Source organism: Podarcis gaigeae, assembly GCF_964106915.1.
Source record: "Podarcis gaigeae genome assembly, chromosome: 14".
NCBI classification, from domain to species: Eukaryota; Metazoa; Chordata; class Lepidosauria; order Squamata; family Lacertidae; genus Podarcis; species Podarcis gaigeae.
Genome location: NC_139690.1, coordinates 47,023,226 through 47,044,648, shown reverse-complemented (window position 1 = coordinate 47,044,648; position 21,423 = coordinate 47,023,226). Strand labels below are relative to the sequence as shown.

At 45.5% G+C, this 21,423-nt stretch overlaps 2 protein-coding genes across 7 annotated transcripts in view; one reads left to right on the top strand and one right to left on the bottom strand.

The window, feature by feature from the left end:
• EPN2 (epsin 2) overlaps positions 1-12,110 on the top strand; it is a 46,402-nt gene extending 34,292 nt beyond the window's left edge. For 5 of the 6 annotated variants that reach the window (XM_083711554.1, XM_083711553.1, XM_083711552.1 and 2 more), the window contains exons 6-9: positions 3,547-3,723; positions 4,586-4,678; positions 6,639-6,845; positions 9,247-12,110. In XM_083711554.1, the coding sequence (XP_083567680.1) occupies positions 3,547-3,723; positions 4,586-4,678; positions 6,639-6,845; positions 9,247-9,608 (839 nt within the window). In that variant the 3' untranslated portion in view covers positions 9,609-12,110. The remainder of the gene's footprint in view (positions 1-3,546; positions 3,724-4,585; positions 4,679-6,638; positions 6,846-9,246) is intronic. The other variant, XM_083711557.1, reaches the window with a different exon arrangement.
• Positions 1-21,423, bottom strand: part of SHMT1 (serine hydroxymethyltransferase 1) — a 343,621-nt gene that overhangs the window by 278,025 nt on the left and 44,173 nt on the right. The gene's annotated exons all lie outside the window — the stretch shown is intronic.

Here is a 21,423-nt window from a genome sequence, read left to right as displayed (position 1 = left end):
TGAGGAAGGGAGGGACTTTTGCTTAGTCAATAGGAAAATCTAGTGGTTTTGTGGTTGTTCGGCGTCCTGTTTTATCTGCTGGTGTCAGCAATAGATGCGTCAATGAAAGGAACATAGGAAGTTGCTTTACACCAAGCTAGACTATGGGTCTCTCTGGTTCAGTAATGTCAGAAGTGACTGGCAGCAGCTGTCTAGGGTTTCAGTCAGGGTTTCCCTCCAGTTATAGCTGAAGATGCCAGGGATTGTATCCAGGATCCTTTGCATGCAACGAAGATGCTCTCTCACTGATGTACAAACCCTTCCCTAAAACAGAAGCTGGTTCGGTGCTGCTGTCATTTTAGTTCTCTGGACAGCTGCCTCAACTATGGGGAAATTCTGACAAGTCATTGTGCAAGGCAATGCTGGATTTTTTTTTATTTTATTTTTTGCGAAATGGTTAACAAAACAAAAGCAACACCTCCTAAGCCTAGCAAATCCTGAACCAAGTGGACCAGTTGTTGCAAAGGCGCCTGGGGGTGTGCAGAGTTCGTTTACCAAACACTTGTTATCTGGGAAGTAATACTCCCTTCGTGGCTGCTGACATCACCAGTTACTACCAAACAGGAATAGCAGAACAGCCAGAGTTTGGTTCTCTTGTAAATCCCATGTCATTAAATACAGTAAAGGAACCCTTGGCATTGTCTCTCAGTGTTTTACCCAAGGATCTCTTCTAGCCAGGCCAAAATGTGTTAGTGTGGAAAATTCCTGGCACTGTTGAGACCGAAATCTGCAATATCGGTCTTAACAGATCCCTTTGAATTAATGACAAATCATTCTCTCTATCTTAACGCACAGCTTCATTTTGCAAGTTGAAAACAAGAGACTTTAAATCCCTTGTACTGGGATGCATTGTTTGCTTTCCTGATCTGCAGTTGACCATGGGACTAGACTAAAGCAATGAAAAGACAGTGCCACTCTTGCGAAGATGGCCTGCTTTGGTATATATAGAGTTGTTCCGTCAGGCTGGACTCTTAAGGGGGACGCCTTCAACCCTCTAGCAAAGGATAATAGAATCATGGAATTGTAGAGTTGGAAGGGACCCGAGGGTCATCTAGTCCAACCCCCTGCAGTGCAGGAATATGCAGGTGGCCCATAAGAGGATTGAACCCTTGACCTTGGCATTATTAGCACTACAGTCTAACCAGCTGAGCTAACACATAGAATCACCCGGCTCTGCTCTAGGACAGGTTCATCATTCCCAGGTTTTCCATGAATCTTTTGTGTGGTCCCTTCCCTGTTCCAGAATCCCAGGTTAAGGCTTTAAACTTGCCAGGATTCCGTTGGCGTTTGTAGGTAGATTGCTTCAGCATAGTATGGTTTGGCGCGCATGTGCACTAGATGCTTCCAGAACCAGGACAGTCCAGCGAGTCTGCCCTGGCCACTAACTGGCTTCTTAGATACCCACTACACTCCTCTTGCAGACACTGCATTTTGCGGCTGCCCTTCTGCTTGTTTGCCATGTATTGCAGAGGTCTTTTGCAATGCTTACCTTTCTTATCTCACTTGTAAAATAGGGCAGGAACTGGTGCTGCAAAGAGCCGTCTGGTCCAGATTATGCACCTTGTACAGGAATGGAATGCAGAATTTCCTTGGCTGCTATCACACCTTTTACTCAGCCAAACATGGTTCTGGGCTTTCACTGGAATGTTGTATGTCTCATAATGTAACCTACACAATATGAGACGCTATTGCTCTTCGTCCTGTGTTGCACCACATTTTTAATTGTCTAGTCCCTGGGTCAGATTGCCCTTTTTTGTTGCTGTTAATCAAACAGCATATTAGGGAAGCCAAACTAAGGCCTGAGTCCTGGGGCTGTAAAGCTTCTCTTGTTAACTTCTATTCTTGACACAGGGAAACTAAATCAATTCTGTGTATTAAGGTACAAACAAAAACTTGTCGCTTCTAACTGCAGCTGTGGCGTTTCCCCCCTCTCTGGCTTTCAGCATTCATTAACGCCTGCGATAAGAGCCCCTTGTTGGAATTTGCCAGCTACTTTTTCCCCCCAGGAGTGGTTTTGCAGAAATTAGATTTATGTATCTGAATGCCAGCACAGAAGGGTGACTCAGAACAGAACAGAGGTTTTTAAGTCTTGCTTACCACTGGACTGTGGCCTTTCAAGGGGGGGATAAGGGGCTTCTCAGAGGAGAAGCGTATCCTCCTAGATGCCTCCCCCTTTCCCTCTTGTTTCTCTTTGCCTGCCCTGCTTTTGTTATCTGTCTCATGAAAGAGCGACTGTGCTGGAGGCCTCCATTTATGGCAGGCCCTGGCAATTAGCATTTCTTGGATGGCATCATTGATAAAAATGCAGCAGGAGGAGGACGAGGAAATGGGAGCAGTGGGACAAGATTAGTTGTGTTCTCTGCAAAGCACTTCAGCGGCTTCCTGGGTTTTTGTTGTTGTTGAAACAATTAAAATTGGAAGAAAAATCTGCCACCTGTTGATGTGCTTGAGCTCCTTTCAGACACAAGAACAGCAGCTACCCAGAATGGGGTTTAAAACTCACAAACTTTGGCCACAAAATGAAAAAAAAAAAGGCAATTTGGTTACTGCTTGGAGCCAGCAGGTGTGGAACAGGGGTGAGGAACTTTCGTGTCCTGGCAGACTACAGCTCCCAGCATTCCTGGCCATTGGCTGTGCTGACTAGGGCTTATGGAAGTTGGTCGTCCAGCAACATCTGGAGGGCACCAGGTTGCCTGTTCCTGGATGCTCTTAGACCAGGGTGCCCCAAGAGTGATCTAGGGCCAGCCATTCTCTCTCTCTCTTATATTCCCTCTCCCCTTTGTGAGAATATGGCTATGTGTCTGCCTTGAACTCCCTTGAATAAAAACATAGGAATGAAGTATAAGAAATAAGAACATTATCAGGGGGACATCCTGTTCTTCTTATCACACAGCACTAATTGCTCCCTTCTGCACCAAAGCTCATTGATGCTAAACCAGACTGATTCCTGCATTGCAGGGGGTTGGACTAAGAGACCCTTGGTTCCCTTCCAACTTTACAATTCTATGATTCCATGAATCTTGTGTTGGAATTTGCATTTTAAGAACTCTTCATGTACACACAGTGGCTGTTTTCAGTGGAATTTATTTTAAGCATAGCCATAAAGGTAATGGTAAAGGGACCCCTGACCATTAGGTCCAGTCGGGGTAGGTTAGGAAGTGTTGGTCATTCTACCAGAGTTTGTCTAAAACAGTTCTACCTTCCATGTCATTCTGCTGGCATGCATGGCATGGGGGATGCACACAGGCCTGATCCTGTGCTTGACAGATGTTGCTGGGTAAGTCCAGAATGGGAAAGGATTTGGCAACTGCGAGAGAGCCACGCCGTGGTTAGTGTGTTGGCCCAGGAACAGGCGAGCCAGGTTCAAATATCTAATTTAGCTATCCATTCACTGAGTGACTTTGGGCTAAGTTACTCTCAGCCTAGCCTATCTCACAGGTAGTGCCTGTTCTCAAGTATATATGCCCGTTAATGTATTACTTGGGATTATGTTTTCTTTGCCGTCAGGTGCCAAACCAGCAGCCTCCGTCGACCCCTGGGGAGCCCCAGCAGTGCCCTCTGCTGCCCAGCCTGTTCCAAAGAATGTAGATCCCTGGGGTCCCTCTCAGCCACCCTCTGTGGCAACAAAAGCCGCTGTTGATCCCTGGGGAGCAGTGCCGACAAACAAGCCTCTTTCTGCTTCTGGTAAGCAGCGTGTTTGCGACTCACCTTTCTGTTCCTTTTGGGGAAACCTCCCTTAGTGGAGTTCACAGCAAAACACATGCCTGCTGGTGGTTCTTGCACCTGGGGGGATGGTTGGCACTGGCGCAGAATCTTAACACTTTTGCGAATGCACCATTTAGAAATATTATGGTCTGTCTTGGGCAGTGGTGGGTGGTTTTGTTTTACCTTTGTTTAGGTGAACTTTCTAGGCCAGTGGTTCCCAACCTGTGGGCCACAGATCACTCCCTCTCCCTTGACTGAGTTATCCCAAGGGGCCAGCCAGAGTTTGATTTCCTTTGCATTTTGAGCTTTGCTGGTAGCACCTTGTCAGCCCTGCAGTGCTGGTCCATCTCCCCTCACCTGTTTTGGTCACTCCTGGGCCACGCTTGGTCACACCTGGGCCCTGTGAAGTGGATTGACTTGTTCCTGCTTGGACCAGAGAGTGGCCTGGAGGCCATAATGGCAGGTGTACTGCTGAAAATAAGCAGCCCTGTGAGCCACCTGGAGCTTCACAGAGGTAGGGCAGAATGGGAATGAAATCAAATAAATAAGCCCTCCAATCTCTCTTAAGCCAAAGGGAGTGGAATCACTTGCTCTGCTAATCCTAAAGTGGCCACTTGCAAACTGATGCCCTCCAGATGTTGTTGGACAGCTTCTCCCATCACCCCTCACTATTGACTATTCTGGTGGGGGCTGCTGGGAGTTGTAGTTTAAAATGTCTGGAGGGCACCAGCTTGGAAAAGGCTTGTCCTAAAGAGGTAATATTCCCAGTTCCGATAGGGACAGTTTGCTGTGGCCTAACTGAATCCCACTAACAGTAGGACCTTGTTGTTCTGCCCTGCAGGTAGTAAATCTTTTGACCTCTTCAGCAACTTGAATGGGGCAATTAAAGATGACTTTTCTGAATTTGACAACCTTCGGACATCTAAAAAGCAAGGTATGTGTGAAATAAATGCCAAACGAATGTGTGATAAAGGTGCTTGAGCGTGATAGAGCTTTGGAATTTCCATTTGCACCAGTCCTCTTTCTGGACACACACACACACACACCCACACACCCACACACCCACACACCCTCCAAGTGTGTCTAGACTTACCATAAATGGAAGATAAAAAGGCCAGTATTTTGGAGGGGAAACTGCATATTTTTTAAAGCATATTTTCTGATCTTTATTTAGAACTTCGTCCTTCAATAATTTTTAATCAAGATGTACCTTTCAGGCTGTCAGCCCAAAGCCTGGAGACATTAAAAATGTCACAGTTGCAGTAAATTCAGCTGAGGGCTAATGGAGTAGAGGATGCTGTAGAAATTTGGCTTGAGTGGAAATTCTGAGTTAAGATTTTGAGAGCACATGATCCGCTGGGAATGACTCCTCTGCGGGCACCACTGAAACAGACCAGAGTCGACCAAGACCATTGTTGTGCTAGGCCCCCCCTCTGGTTTCAGTTGTGGTTGCTCTGGAATTCCCAGTGCACTTTGCTCCAAAGTGTTTGGAAAGCTGCTTGGCTCTCCTGTTGCACTGTATGTTTTGCAGCTATTGAGAGACAGCAACTCAGTTGGGATTTGATTTTCTGGTGTGCGGTGGGTTCTGTTGCCCCCACAGAGCCAAAACACAGCTTGTTCATGGTGTGGCAGAATGGAGGATGCTGCCTGATGCTAGGTCAGGCGCATTTATTCATTTGGCCCAGTAGGCCTGGGCGATGTATCAATACATTGTCCAGGACTGGTTTGAAGGCCAGAGGGCAATGGCGCCTTTATCTGGCGGTATATTGTGGGAGGGGCTCGTCTGCCACCCTGCGCTTTACCTTCCTTCTCCGACTGCCACGTGCTGGTGTCGGCAGGAGCTGAGGCACTTTTACCCCGGCGCCTCGTGGGACCATGGCCGAATGATGCGCCTTCCTTTTCAACACTGCGATGTATCAGCTTATCACGATGTTTAGCTGGTGATACATCATGATGTTGAAAAGATGATGTCACCCAGCCCTATAGCCTAGTATTGCCTATTCTGAAAAGCAGCAGCACTTCAGCACTTTGGGCAAAGAGAGAGAGCCCTTTCCGATCTCCTGCCTGAAGAGGAATTGAACAGAGCACCTGCTCTCTTGTTGAACCACGTGACACCTGCCTAGTCCATCACCTTTGGGTTCTCTGTGTTGTGGAAATCTGTGTAGAAGGAAAAGACCTACATCTGACCTCATCCTGCATATTTTATCGCTATGTATTTAGATTTAAGCGGTTTGTGTGATCTGGCTAAAGGCAGGTCAAGCTGTCTGTCTGTCTGTCTGTCTGTCTCTCTTTTAAATAGTCAAGCCCTTTGATCATGGGGCATGGCTGAATGCACAGTTTTGTAATGGCAATAGAATAGAGGGGGAGTCAAAAAATCTCATGCTTCTGAATGTCTTCTCCATAGAGACAATTAATCCGTGTCTGTATCCAACAGCACTCTAAAGAAGGATACCAAGGTCAGTTTGTAGAAACTTTCTATTATTTTACCCTGTAATTGCGATTCTAGAGTCCTTATTCTCCAGAATGGGAAGGACTCGTGCCTGACCTGCTTTAGATGCAACACCTTTTAATGGTCCCAGTAAATCAAGTGACTTTGGGGGAAGTAAAAGCAAGCACACACACACACCAAGATTTGAGGCTCTCTAGTGGTAGAAAGCTATAACGTCCCCATTCCCCATGTTAGGTGTATGTCTCAGCCTTAAATGCATTTACTTGGAAGCAACCCCATTGAGTTCTAAGCACATTGGCTTAGGACTGCAGTCCTTTAGCATGGCAGTAAAAACAGGGACAAACGAAATACATTACAAATACAGAAGCATGTATTCTGACATGAAGGAAACATCTTCCCCCCCTCCCTTTTTCCAAAATTCATATTTTCCTTTCTGGCGATTCAGGTTCCACTTTGTCAGCCCAGAACAGTGGCACGACCAGCCCTGACCTCTTTGACTCTCAGCCTGCCAACTCAGCCTCGAGTAAACAAAGCACGGCTCGGAAAACTCCCGAGTCTTTCTTGGGCCCCAACGCTGCTCTGGTGAACCTGGATTCCTTGGTATCGAAGCCTCCCAAGCCAGCCCCTTCACTGAACCCGTTCTTGGCTCCAGGTACATCTTGGTCTTGAGAGCAAATTTGCTGTTCAAATGCAGCGGGGAGGTGGTGGTGGTGGGGCAACAGTTGTTAAAAATAGAAGTTGGCATGCTTGGCCAGACTCAAGGGTTCACCCAGCTCAACACCCCACCTACTAAAGGCAGTTCAGAAGTAGGGAGGTGTCCATCCCTTGTGAATAATCCCAAGCCTTGATAGTTTACACGTGCTGCTCTCCCCCTCCCCACCCAGTGCTGCTCCTGTGTGTCTTCACAGTGGCCTTGCAGGGCAGGCTGCTAATGTTGTTGCCATTTTACGCATGGCAAACAGAAGTTAAGGCCAGTTTTCTCCTGTCCACCTAGAAGTATATCCTCTCTGAAACGGAAGCTGTACCTTAGCTGAAATTGCCACTGGTACTGTAGAGTTAATCCTGTATGTAACAATTTAATCACCGAGTGCATATATGTATGTATTATGCTGTATCTCGCCATTCTTCTAAGGAGCTCAAGGTAGCATACATGGTAATTTCACCCACTAAGCTGTTTCCCTTCCCATTCTCAGTAGCAGGACAGTTCTGTAGGTTGGAGCAGCCTGTGTTTTTCTTCCACCTTTAAAATGGCTGCTTATTAAGTTGGATGGGTGGCTTTGCCTTCATGCATTTTGAGAGCAAGTTCATGATTTGGGGCCAAGGTGGGCCCAATCTGTTGCATCTGTGCCTTGGGGATGGAAGGGTTTTGTAAGGGGAGTGCTATAGCCCCTAAGCCCAAGGGGTGCGTGTGGAGATACAGTTGGAAAAGTCAAGCAACCTTGTTTTGAGCTTCAGTGACTTGTTCTGGCTATTTTAGTTCTCAGTAGTTTGAGAACACCCTCAGAGGAAGACAGCCAAATTTTAGTAGCTAATGCCCTGCCCCTCTTGTTATCGGCGCTCACGAAGAAGCCATTACCAGGGTCACGAAGGTCTGACAAAAAAACCAAACCGTGTACAAGGAATTTGTAGTTTGGCAGTCGGCCCAAATGTCCTATCCTGGGAAAGTCCTTCTGTGCCATTTTCCAGCTTCTCCCTCCCTCCCTGGATATGACTTGCGTAAGTTACATATTCATGACATATGTTAAATATGGGCCAGGTCCAAAGAATCCATGCAGCAGGTTCTGTGCATCCACGATCGCTCCAGGCTTCTGTTTTCATGCTTCATGCTGAGCTGCTTTTGGATCTTAGGGGGAGTTTCCAAGGCTGTCTCTTGTTGAAAACAAAATGCTAATATATCTGACAAGGCACGCACAAGCTCTGAGGCACGCCCTGAAAGTAACCCTCTGCATTCTGTCTATGGAGTGCCTGTGCTGTTTTTGGATGTTGACTCTGCTTGTCAAGGCTGTCCATCTACAAAAGCGGAGAGGAGAAATCAGTATACAGCAGTCTTCATCAGTGGGACCGATGGCAGCTGTACTCCAAAACATCCGGAGGGTGCCAGGTTGGCAAAGGCTGGCACAGAATTTCCTTTGAAGAGCAGCACTGGCAGCACTTTGTTACTGGGCCGAGTATAAGGCTGTGTTGTGTTGACTTATAAAGCCCTGAACAACCTGGGGACCTGGATGCCTTTGCCCATATAAACCACACCAGCTCCTGATACCTTGGGAGGAAGCCCTCTTGGTTGTGCCACAGCCTTCAGAAATGCATCTGGTGGCAACTGGGGCGGGGGGGGGGGACAACCTTCTCTGTCATGCTCAGTTTGCGGAGCCATCTCCCCCCAAAGTAAGGCAGGTGCCAATCTTGCTTACCTTTTGGTGCCTCATGAAAACATGGTTATTCACCCAAGCCTTGCAAGGGGCAGGGAGTTAATGATACCTGGTTTAGAGAACTAATGGAGTTTATGGTTGTGTTCTAAATTGCATGCATCTAAATGCGCTTTTATTGGTTTCAGATTTTCCTTATTGATAGCCTTCTATCAGTCAATCAATAGGAAATGAAAGGGGGAGGGTTTATATTAATGTGTTGCATTTGTTAACTTAGACAAAAGTTTGGGATAACTCTCAGGTTCTCAAACCTTATCAATGAGGGTGAGCGCATTTGGAAAGTGAGACGTCGTGACACTTTGGTAAACTCTGCAGAATCGTGTCTTGGTTGTGCTAGGAAGCTATTGGCAGTGGGGCAATAGCATTTTCTTTCCAAACAGTTTTTCTGGTGTTCATTGCTAAGATGTGTAACCCTGTTGCCCTCTAAAGAGATGTCACCCCAGAGTAGAGGTCATCACACTCTTCTGCCTCGGGTTTTGGGGGAGCCTGGGCAATGTATCATCTTTCGGGGGAAGCTTGGAACAGTGTGAAATCTTGTCTTGTATTTGCGCGGACGACTCCCTTTCAAATCAGATATTCTTAACAGGCTCACGTGCCTCTCTTGCCCCAACCCCCTTGTCTTTCCCCTAGGAACGGCCACCGCCGCCGCTGCCCCTGCTGCCGCCACTCCAGCTCCATCGCTAATCAACCCCTTCCAAGTGAATCAGCCTCAGCCCCTCACTCTCAATCAGCTGCGGTCGAGCCCCATCATGGGAAGCAGCCCGTCCTTCAGCAGTGTGCCAGCAGCAGGCATGGAGCCTGTACCTCTGCCTTCCGTGGCACCGATGGCGATGGCACCCATGCCAGTCATGGGCACCGTGGCATCTCTTACCCGAATGGGCCATGGGATGAACGTGGGGCTTGTGGGCGCAGTGGCTCAGCCTCTTCACAGTACCGGGCTCCCGTCCTCGACCTCCCAGCCTGCTAACGCTACAAATCCTTTCCTCCTATAAGGGCCAAGGTGGTGGAACCTAACTTGGCAAGAGGTTTTGCAGAACTGAGTGGAATTTCCTGAGGCCGGTTCGGGCTGAACTGTGTGTGTACAAGAGACTTTGGGCATTGCAGGGGGAACTAGACTTGTGGTTTACAGTTGCATTCGTTGCAGATTTCTCTCCCTACTCACTGTTTAATCTCAACCTAGCCTTCTCCTGCAGATGGTACTTCTTACTTGCGGGAGCATCGCATAAAAGGTCCACACTTGAACCATGAAAATTAGATTTTCTTCTCTCCCGCTTCCCCCCCTTTTTTGTTAATCACTTCAATGTTATAAGAAGTACCTGCCATTTTTAATAGTCCTCTTTGTAGACCATGTGCCGAACTGTGAAGCAGCTGCAACCTGCATCTGCTAGAGCCCCATCCTCGTAAAGAATAGTTTGGAGACTCAAAGGCGCTAGTGGACATATTTGCACATAACTATATACTGTTCTAGACTGTTGGTTCACCCATAGTCCTTATACATCTTAGGAGAAGAGAGAGGGATGTGGGGTGTCCAGGAATTATATTTCTCTCCCCTGCTTGTACACTAAAACATGGTAGCGCAAACTGTACCTGTGGACTGGGGTCGGGTGGGGTCGGGTTGGAGCTGGCGGAAACGGCAAGCTTGTCGAAAGCGGGACAGAAGCAAGCTCTCATTTGGTTGTGAAATCCTACAGGTGTGCTGTTTTTTTTTAATGCAGTGTTGAGTTTGTACCCTTTCAAGGACTCGTCAAGGACTTCTGTCTGAGTGGCTGGCATGCTGCGCTTGTGTTCAGGAGTGTTTCGCTCTGTGCTTGTCCGATAGTGAGCTCATTTGGACATTCATGTGCGTAGTTCTCCTTTCTTTTAAAAATCGACTTGCAACACAGGTTAAAAATGAAGAGAGGGGGTGAGGGAGGAGGCAACATTGAATTCAACTTCATTGGGGCAAGTCTGGGAACTAATTTGGGATGAACTCTGCTAATACGTAGTTATCCTTATATACTTTTTTGCACTTTTTTTTTTTTTAAAAAAAGAAAGACTAGTACCATTTTGGATTTGAGTTGGCAAGATTGGCGCCCTGTTTCTGTCTTGCTAATTTTTATAATGTGGTTCTTATTTAACAGTCTGTAGCTTCGGTAGACTTTATCAGGTCTAGCTAAAAAATTAAGTTACAGTAACTTTATGATTTAATGCCCTCTTATTTATATATTTTATACATACATATATATATATATATATATTAGCTCTTGGTTTCCATAAAGAGAATTTAAAAGGGAATACTGATAAACCTTTTGCTTTTGGACAAAGAGTTTGAAATGAAAGCTGAAGCGCTCCTGTGGCATAAACTTTGAGTGGCATATGAACGTAAGATGTCATTTGCAAGGAAAACACTACAGTTGCCTTTCCCCCTCCCTGTTTTACGATTATGTCTCCCTCATGATGAATGGAAAGACTCCGAAGCCTTTTATAGACAGAAGATCATGAAAGACCACTTCTCTCTTGTAATAACTTTGGGAAACTTTTAAAGGAAAACGCTGTATGATTGTTAATTTTAATCAACTAAATTCTTCTAACTAAAGATGCACTCTGTGCTAATAACCTGCTCTGTTTACAGTCTTCTTTGCAAAGTGAATTTTTGATTACTCACTAAGCCATACTCAGGTTGAAGTCGTCGTTACTGGCTCTCTTTAAAAATGGCAACTCGCTTGGCTAAGTAGGCTGCCCTTTGTTTTCCTAACCCTTCTTCTTTGCAGTGCTAACTAAGTGGCCGGCAGAAGGTTCTTGGTTGAGTCCCAGGCATCTCCAGGTACGACTGGGAATGCCCCCCTCTTAAACCCTGCAGACCCACTGCCAGTCTGAGACAGGTGGGCAGAGGCTGGGTGACATCTCCAGCATCAGACCAGAGTGTCGAGGTACCCGGTTCATAAGCTTTTGCTCGAAGATGATGACAACAGTGGCATTAAGGGGCCTGCAATCATACTGAGAAATGCTAGTGGAAGTCTTGAGGCTAATGCAGATAAAGCAGCTACTTGCCAGGATGCCCCGTGACTTTTCATTTTCTTAGCCCAGAGATTCTGGATCTCTCCCTTGTGTCCAACAGGCCTCAACAAAAGTTAGCTCTTTGAGCAACATTTGAGCACCAGGTGGTTTGGAGTTCTAGAACTTAGGAACTTAGCCTCCAGAACATGTTACAGCAAATGGGAGCGGAACCAAGTATGTTTCAGCCCAATGTTGGTGTATTTCCTGCTTGTCGGCTATGCTTTCTTCGGTTGGGGTAGGGGAGGGGGTGGGGCTCATCCTGACAGGCAAAGGGAGGTGCTGGAGGAAATTGGTCCAGTTTACAGCTTGTCACATTTCCAGAACCAGCTTGCGAACTGAAACACAGCCATCCTTCCAAGATTTGCGCTTGCTAAATTTTCTGATGGAGTTCTCCACAACCGAAAAATGTTCAGAAATGCATTTATGGGGGAAAGCAGACACTGTGATGTCTATATTTGGGGGGAAAATGACACACACAAAAATGCATTGCGATAGGGGGAATTATTTGGGGGGGGAAATTATTACATGGAGGGAGGCGTGCACAAAAACGCAATCACATTTTTGTGAAGGATTTATAAAAATTGCACCCTGGTGAGAAAATGGGGCAGACCAAAGTTAATATCAGAAAAACGAGAGAAATTGAAATTGACACATTTGGTCATGCTTACATCATGGACAGGCCTCGATCCACATTCAAGGGGTTTTCCTAAAATATGAAAAATAAATAAATAAAACATCTTAGCCATCCGTATTCCAAATGTTTCCTGCTCAAGGTAACGCTTTTCTTAAATAAACATGAAGTGTAGATTAAAAAACACACATCTGTTTCCTGACGCTTCTTGTCTTTCTTTCTCTCCTGGCTACACCCACCCACACCCCTGGCAATCTTCTTCAAATAAAGCAAGTTAATGCTTTTGAAAGAAAGGTAATCGAAAAACAGCCTTACTGGTCAAGTTGACCAAAGATTTTGTGAAACCATTGTGTCATTTTAAGCCCTCAAAAAAGGCGATGCGGTTGTTAACATTCTGCCACTTGAAGCTGAAGTGTGGTGTGTGACCAACGCAAAGATGTTTTGCATTGTGTCCTAGCAGAATCGCAGCCTGCCAGAATGCCGCTGGAAGGGAACAGGAGTCACGCTGCAGCGCCGGTGCAGTTTTGCCTCTTCGCTGCAGCAACGCCTTGTGGGAACCCACTGTTTAAAGTCAAATAGCATGGAGGCAAAGGGGCATGCAGCTGATTCCTCATGCGTAAGAGAACTCTGGGCTCCCTGCTACTCAACTGTCCATTCCCCGTGACAATGCAGTAAAAATGGTATCCTAGTTCAAAGAGACACCTTAGCATGGCAGAAACACTCCAGGAGAAAGTATCAGGTTTAGCAGCCGTGAATTTGTCTAAATCCTCTTTTAAAGCCATCCAAAATTTCAGACCTTCCAAGGGTACCTATTTTCCAGGGACACTCCCGTATTTACAGAAGCCTTCCTGGTTTCTGATTTGATCCCTGAATGTCCTGCTTTTCCTTATGAGGTCCCTATTTTCATTAAAGAAATGTTGGAGGGTATGGTAGGATGTCCCTATTTTCATCGCAGGGTATGGAGTTATGCAAACCCTGAGCCAAGGAGAAAACTATACAAGCTTTAGAAGGCATCTGAATGTAACCCCGTATAGGGAAGGTTTTTTTTTTTAAAAAAAAAGTTTAATGTTTTATTATGTTTTAATATATGTTGGAAGCTGCCTAGAGTGGCTGGGGCAACTCAGTCAGATGGGTGGGGTATAAATAATAAAATATATAATTATCATGGAATAGGACATCCCTATTTTTATTGGCAGAAAGTGAGGAGGAATTAAAGAACCTTTTAATGAGGGTGAAAGAGGAGAGTGCAAAATATGGTCTGAAGCTCAACATCAAAAAACTAAGATCATGACCACTGATCCCATCACCTCCTGGCAAATAGAAGGGGAAGAAATGGAGGCAGTTAGAGATTTTACTTTTTTGGGCTCCATGATCACTGCAGATGGTGACAGCAGTCACGAAATTAAATGACGCCTGCTTCCTGGGAGAAAAGCAGTGGCAAACCTAGACACCCAGTAGTGATGTATGGAAGTGAGAGCGGGACCATAAAGAAGGCTGATCGCTGAAGAATTGATGCTTTTGAATTCTGGTGCTGGAGGAGATGCTTGAGAGTCCCATGGACTGCAAGAAGATGAAACATATCCATTCTGAAGGAAATCAGCCCTGAGTGATCACTGGAAGAACAGATCGCGAAGCTGAGACTCCAATACTTTGGCCACCTCATGAGGAGAGAAGACTCCCTGGAAAAGACCCTGATGTTGGGAAAGATGGAGGGCACAAGGAGAAGGGGATGACAGAGGACAAGATGGTTGGGCAGTGTTCTCTAAGCGACCAGCATGAGTTTGACCAAACTGCAGGAGGCAGTGGAAGACAGGAGTGCCTGGCGTGCTCTGGTCCATGGGGTCACGAAGAGTTGGACACGACTAAACAACAAAAATTTTATTGGAGAAATGTTGGAGGGTATGGAGGCTGAGAGCAAATTCCACAGTTTAATTCTGCTGCGTGATGAAGCACTTAAATTGGTCTGTCTTGAATCTCCCAACATCTGCCTGGATGCCCCTGAGTTCTAGTAATGAAAAGGAGGAAAACTCCATCCACTTTCTCTCCGCTGTGCATTATTTTAGACATACCTGCATTACGCCTCCTTTTACCTATATCTCCAAATCACTCCCCTTTCCTGGACTGGATGTGCCTTTGGCTCTGAGCCACCAGGCCTGCTCTTTCATTCTGCGAAGAAATCCCTGCTGTTTTTGAGAGCGCTGACACGGTCATGCCCTGCTCAGTGTGGGAGGTAGCAGTGTCTGGAAGACATGCAATCCGGAGTCTGGGCGACAGAAACTCAGGAAACACTTGAAATTACATTTCGTGTTTGTCTTGGGAGCCTTCCAAGGAGCACACGGTGACCTGGGTGGGTGTTCCCCTAATCCTCAAGGCAGCCCTGGTAGGATAGGGTAGACTGAGATGAAAGTGGCTTGACCGAGGCCACCCACTGAGCATCATGGCCAAGCGGGGATTTGAACCCAACCTGGAGTGCCCTATCCCCACTTCAGTGCACTGGAGGGATGGGAAATGAACCGGGTGGATATTACTTGCAATCTCTAGTCCCCAGGAAAATGCGGCTGCGCTCAGTCCCCCGCTTAATGATTAATTTTGCATCAGGTTCTTTTTTGTGTTCCTGCAATGAATTGATGATCAAAGCCATCTGTTCCCAAGCCTGACATAGCAGCAAATCTGCCTGTCACCCTCCGCCCCCCAAAAACCCCCAGGTTCTGACTCTTCCTGTTCTTAAAGCGGAACATTTTGTCGCCTGTTCTCAACATAACTTGTTTGGAAAGTTTTCTCTCTCTCTGCCCCCCCCCCCCTTGTTCTCCTGTTGCAATTCCTTTTTAATTTCTTCCTTTCCTTTGTGACAATTCCCTCTGCCTCTCTGGTTTCCTGCCCTCTCTTTATTGCAACAGCATGCTTATGCAGCTGAAGCCTCTCTTTCGCTCTTTGTAGCTACAGGTACCAGATCTAAGCCTGGCAGGCAGAATATCCCAGTTACTGTAACGGGAATTTTGCTGGGGGAGGGCAGGCAGGCGAATTACTTTTTTGTCGGCTTCGTTGCAAGTATAGTGAGAGCGAATAGAGGCAGATTCCAATTCTATTCACCAAAAGAGCTGTTTAATTGCACTGAAAGGAATTAATAGACTGGTTCATATGTCCAGGAGCCAGCATATCCATGCTACCAGGTCAAGCCCAGAATTTTGGTACTAACCTATAAGGTCCTACAAAGCGCAGGACCAAGTTACCATACTTTGAGGCTGCCTTATCTCCTATGCTGGGACGCGGGTGGTGCTGTGGTCTAAACCACTGAGCCTCTTGGACTTCCCCATCAGAAGGTCAGCAGTTCTAATCCCTGTGATGGGGTGAGCTCCCATTGCTCTGTCCCAGTTCCTGCCAACCTAGCAGTTTGAAAGCATGTCAGTGTAAGTAGATAAATAGGTACCACTGTGGCGGGAAGGTAAACAGCGTTTCCGTGCACTCTGGTTTCTGTCACGATGTTCCGTTGTGCCAGAAGCGGTTTAGTCATGCTGGCCACATGACCCGGAAAGCTGTCTGTGGACAAACACCGGCTCCCTCGGCCTGAAAGCAAGATGAGCACAGCAACCCCATAGTCGCCTTTGACTGGACTTAACCATCCAGGGGTCTTTTACCTTTACCTTTTACCTTATCTCCTATGCACCTTATGCACTGTGGTCTGCATGTATTGTAGATGATAAAAATTAAAATTAATTTTTTTCTTACCTGCACTGATGTGTCATTGTTTGCATGAGGGGCTTTTATCCATTTCTGCAGTCACGCAATCAATAAGTCAGCTGTTGAACTGGGTTTCACACGGTCACAAAAACAAATTAACCGAAAAAGCCTCAAAAACAAAAATGCAAAATAAATAGCAAAAACAAAAGTGCCAAACTTAATCAGTTCCGGAAGTCCGGTTGACTTCCAAAATGTTTGAAAACCAAGGCACAGCTTCTGATCGGTGCAGGTGCCCCGGAAACAATAGTCGACAGCCGCATCGGACATTCGGCTTCCGAAAAACGTTTGAAAACTACAACACACACTTCTGGTTTTTCAGCGTTTAAGTAGCAAGGTGTTTGAGAACCAAGGCACCACTGTATAAGGCATTTTTGTGTGTGTTCCCCTTTCATAAGCCTGGTCCAGACATCAATTCGCCACACACCGGATTAGGGAGAAAGACCTTGGGTGGTGACTTTCTGGTTCTCTTACTCCTCTACTTCAGGTACATAACTCACCTGCCCACTCAAGCCTTGATGTCTCACAGTTGAACATGCCCACAATGTTCTGTGGGAGAGGAGAAGTTCTCTTTTAACCTTCCCCACACCTGATGTCCTCCAGATCCTTTGGATTACAACTCTCACCTGACAGAAATTGTCGTGCCAGGTTGATGGAGGTTGTTTCAGCTGAATGGTATCATCGGCACAGACAAGCTGTCCGTCAGAAGCAGCAGTTGTCAAGCAAAGTACCAGCCCTAAGATCAGGGGTCAGCAAACTTTTTCAGCAGGGGGCCGGTCCACTGCCCCTCAGACCATGTGGGGGGCTGGACTATATTTTGAAGGGGGGGGGAAGAACAAATTTCTATGCCCCACAAATAACCCAGAGATGCATTTTTAATAAAAGCGCATATTCTACTCGTGTAAAAACACCAGGCAGGCACCACAAATAACCCAGAGATGCATTTTAAATAAAAGGACACATTCTACTCATGTAAAAACATGCTAATTCCTGGACTGTCAGTGGGCCGGATTTAGAAGGCGATTGGGCCAGATCCAGCCCCCGGGTTTTAGTTTGCCTACCCATGCCTAAGATAGTTGTTTAGCAAACCCTTTGAGGATTCTACTCTTAGCTGACTTTTCATTTTGCGGACGTGGTTCTGTTTTTTAAAAATTATTATTATTTCTAAAATTTGCATACCACCGTATACTCGCAAGTCTCACGCAGAGCGGTTGCAACATAAAATCACAAAATACACAATAAAAACAACAAACAACCAAGCAATCCCTGCTCCCTAACGCATTTTAACAGTGCATTGGACATCAGCCAAAGACCTGGTAAAAGAGGAACGTTTTTGCCTGGTGTCTAAAGGTGCATAATGAAGGCACCAGGCGAAGCTCCCTGGGGAGAGCATTCCACAAACTTATCAAAATTGAAACTATCAAAGTTGCTTTGATTTCCTGAAAAGGGGTTGTATACACTTCTGGGTTTTATAGTCAAACAAAAATATGATGTGTTGCTCAGTGCCTTTGCCCTAATCTGATTCTCCCCCTTCCATTTGCTACTCCCAGACTGTATGCATACTTTTAAAAATTGGGTGTGTATTTCATCCCCTTGCTGCTGAATCTAGGTTTTTGTTAGGAGCCCGGACGGACCTGGTGTCAGACTCTTCCCTGGCACCTAATTCGTAACAGTTCATCTGGACAGAGAATGTAATTGCTTGGGGCTTTTGCAGTTTCAGGGAATGTAAAATAACCTTAATATTATTCACTTTGGTGTGTTAAAATCTGCGGTGATTCTCCTCTCCATCACTAACTTGGCAAGCAGCCCAGAACAGCCAGCTGGAGTTTCCTGAAAAGGTCAACATGATAAGCTGCCACCAGATACGAGAACAGGAAGTTATGTGCATGCAAGGACAATCGGTGTCTGGTTAACGTGGATAAAAATCTGGGCAAATAGCCCAGATCTCCCTTCACAGAAGACCCTCTGCGCTCGGGCTTAAGAGATTTCTGCTTTTGGCTTTGACTTGAAAATAAAATGTATAAGAAGTTTCTCTGTTGAAAGTCTTTTCGCTCATACCCTTTTCAAGCCTGTACAAATGTTTTGCAGAATTATTATTTTTTTAAAATCTCTATTTGGTGTAGTAATGTTCTCCTTGTGTGGGACAGCCTGATTTCTGCTCTGTTATACCCACAGGGAAGGGTGTCTCAGCTGGTTCTGATTTTTGGCCCCAGCCTGTGAAAGCGCCCAGCTTAGAGCTGGCCAGTCTCTGATATGCTTTCCTTTCCGTCCTGCTTTTCTCTGCCTACAATTTTCTAATATGCTTTGCTTTCCACCCTGCTTTTCTCTGCCTGACAGCTGTCTACAATTCTACATTTGTTCCAAAGAATACACAGTGCTACCTGGACCTCTTTTGAGTGCCCTGCTTAATTCTGGGCACCAGTTCTGGGCACCACAGTTCAAGAAGGACACTGACAAACTGGAACGTGTCCAGAGGAGGTCAACCAAATTGGTCAAAGGCCTGGAAACGATGCCTTATGAGGAACGGCTAAGGGAGCTGGGCATGTTTAGCCTGGAGAAGAGGTTAAGGGGTGATATGAAAGCCATGTTCAAATATATAAAAGGATGTCACATAGAGGAGGGAGAAAGGTTGTTTTCTGCTGCTCCAGAGAAGCGGACACGGAGCAATGGATCCAAACTACAAGAAAGAAGATTCCACCTAAACATTAGGAAGAACTTCCTGACAGTAAGAGCTGTTCGACAGTGGAATTTGCTGCCAAGGAGTGTGGTGAAGTCTCATTCTTTGGAGGTCTTTAAGCAGAGGCTTGACAACCATATGTCAGGAGTGCTCTGATGGTGTTTCCTGCTTGGCAGGGGGTTGGACTCGATGGCCCTTGTGGTCTCTTCCAACTCTATGATTCTATGATTCTATAATTCTGCTGTTCATAAAGCAGAGATGGTGGGTGGTACAAACTCCCTGCCTTTTCCATCGCACGTCCTGGTGACTTTAGGGTGCACTGGGAGCCTCTGTGCAAGTACTCAAAGAACTGGGAAACGGGGAGTTGCTCAAGAGCTTCTATTCCTGCTCCCCAACCCAACCCTCACCCCGTCAACAGCCACTATTGCACAAAGCAGCAGCAATCTCCAGAATGACTGAAATGACTTGGGTCAAATATGAAGCTTTCCTTGTTGGGTCGAATTGCAGTTATAAAGATGAATGTATTGCCTAGAACAGTGTTTCCCAACCTTGTGCCTCCAGATGTTTTTGGCCTACAACTCCCATCATCCCTAGCTAGCAAGACCAGTGGTCAGGGATGATGGGAGTTGTAGGCCAAAAACATCTGGAGGCACAAGGTTGGGAAACACTGGCCTAGAATGTTGTTTTTGTTTCAAACATTGCAAATATTGGACAAGATGGATTGTTTCAAGAAGTGGCAGAAAGATATTTCTAAATTTGTCTGGCACGGCAAGAAGCCGAGAATAAAATTTAAGATATTAACTGATATAAAAGAAAGGGGCGGATTTGCCCTGCCAGACCTTAAACTGTACTATGAATCAGCAGCCTTCTGCTGGTTGAAAGACTGGCTACTTCTGGAGAACACTGACATTTTGGATTTAGAAGGTTTTAACAATATTTTTGGGTGGCATGCATATCTGTGGTATGACAAGGTTAAAGCTCACAAAGGTTTTAAAAACCATATTGTCAGGAAAGCATTATTTAATGTCTGGACTAGATATAAAGATTTGCTGGAAAGTAAAACTCCAAGGTGGTTGTCGCCAATGGAGGCAAAGGCTTCTAAAAAACTTAATATGGAGGCCAAATGGCCGAGATATGGAGAGATTTTGGAACAAGAGGGGGACAGATTTAAATTGCAAAGTTTTGAGAAGCTAAAAGTGAAAGTGAGAGACTGGCTTCATTATTATCAAATAATGGAAGTTTTTTAAATGGACAGGAAAATTGGCTTCCAGGTGGAAAAATCAAAATTAGAGACTGAACTGTTAGAACCCAGTACTAAGAATTTGGCAAGAATGTATAACTTGCTGTTGGAGTGGAATACACAAGATGAAATGGTTAAATCTGCAATGATTAAGTGGGCACAGGACATTGGTCATAACATTATGTTTGCTGACTGGGAACGGTTGTGGACCACCGGTATGAAATTTACGGTATGTAATGCCTTAAGAGAGAATATTATGAAAATGATTTACAGGTGGTACATGACCCCAGTCAAGCTTTCAAAAATCTATCATTTGCCCGATAATAAATGTTGGAAATGTAAGGAAACTGAGGGAACATTCTTTCACCTTTGGTGGACGTGCCCAAGGATTAAGGCTTTCTGGGAAATGATCTATAATGAACTGAAAAAGGTACTTAAGTACACTTTCCCTAAGAAACCAGAGGCCTTTCTCCTGGGCATAGTTGGCCAATTGGCGTTAAAGAAGGACAGAACATTTTTTATGTATGCTACAACAGCAGCAAGAATACTCATCGCAAAGTACTGGAAGACGCAAGATCTACCCACCGTGGAAGAATGGCAGATGAAGGTGATAGACTACATGGGTTTGGCAGAGATGATGAGCAGAATCCAAAACCAGGGAAGAGAAGCGGCGGAAGATTGGAAAAAATTCAAGGATTATCTAAAGAAATATTGTAAAATTAATGATGGTTAAAATGACGCTGGAATATAAAATAAGGAGTTAATAGCGGTAAGGGATAATTTAAAGAAAATGAATAACATTAAAATTAAGCTAAAAGTAAGGGAAGGATTTGCTGACAAATTAATCAGAAAATAGAATACAGAAAGGGGAGGTACGAGGAAGTCGGGAAAGTAAGCTATAAGAAAGTAAAAATTGAATCTATATGTGTTCTTTGTTTGTATTTTTATATTGTCTTTTTTCTTTTTTGTTTGTTATTGTGTTTTCTTGTTGTGTTAAAAAATTGTGGAAACTTCAATAAAAATTTATTTTAAAAAAAAGAAGAAATGACTTGGGGGAAGCAGGCAGTGGCCCAAGACCTTGCCTGGAACAATTCCTTGTAGTACGGCCTCACTACGTCAGCTTTCGAAAGGACCTCCGCCCTCAGCGTATAGGCGCCAAAGCTGCTGTGGCTGCAGGAGGTTGCACCATGAAACAGCGCCAATGTGCTGCCATCTTTTGCATGCATCCAATATGATTCCATGAGCGCAGAGCCAATTTGGTGGCTGCGGGAACAGCATCTGCTCCAGCTCTTTGATGCTCCATTATAAGCGAATGCCTGTCCTCGCCGCTTTGATATTATGTGCCAATTCTCTTTGGAGGGAGGGAATTTGTACAGTGGTACCTCGGGTTACATACGCTTCAGGTTACATACGCTTCAGGTTACAGACTCCGCTAACCCAGAAATAGTGCTTCCGGTTAAGAACTTTGCATCAGGGTAAGAACAGAAA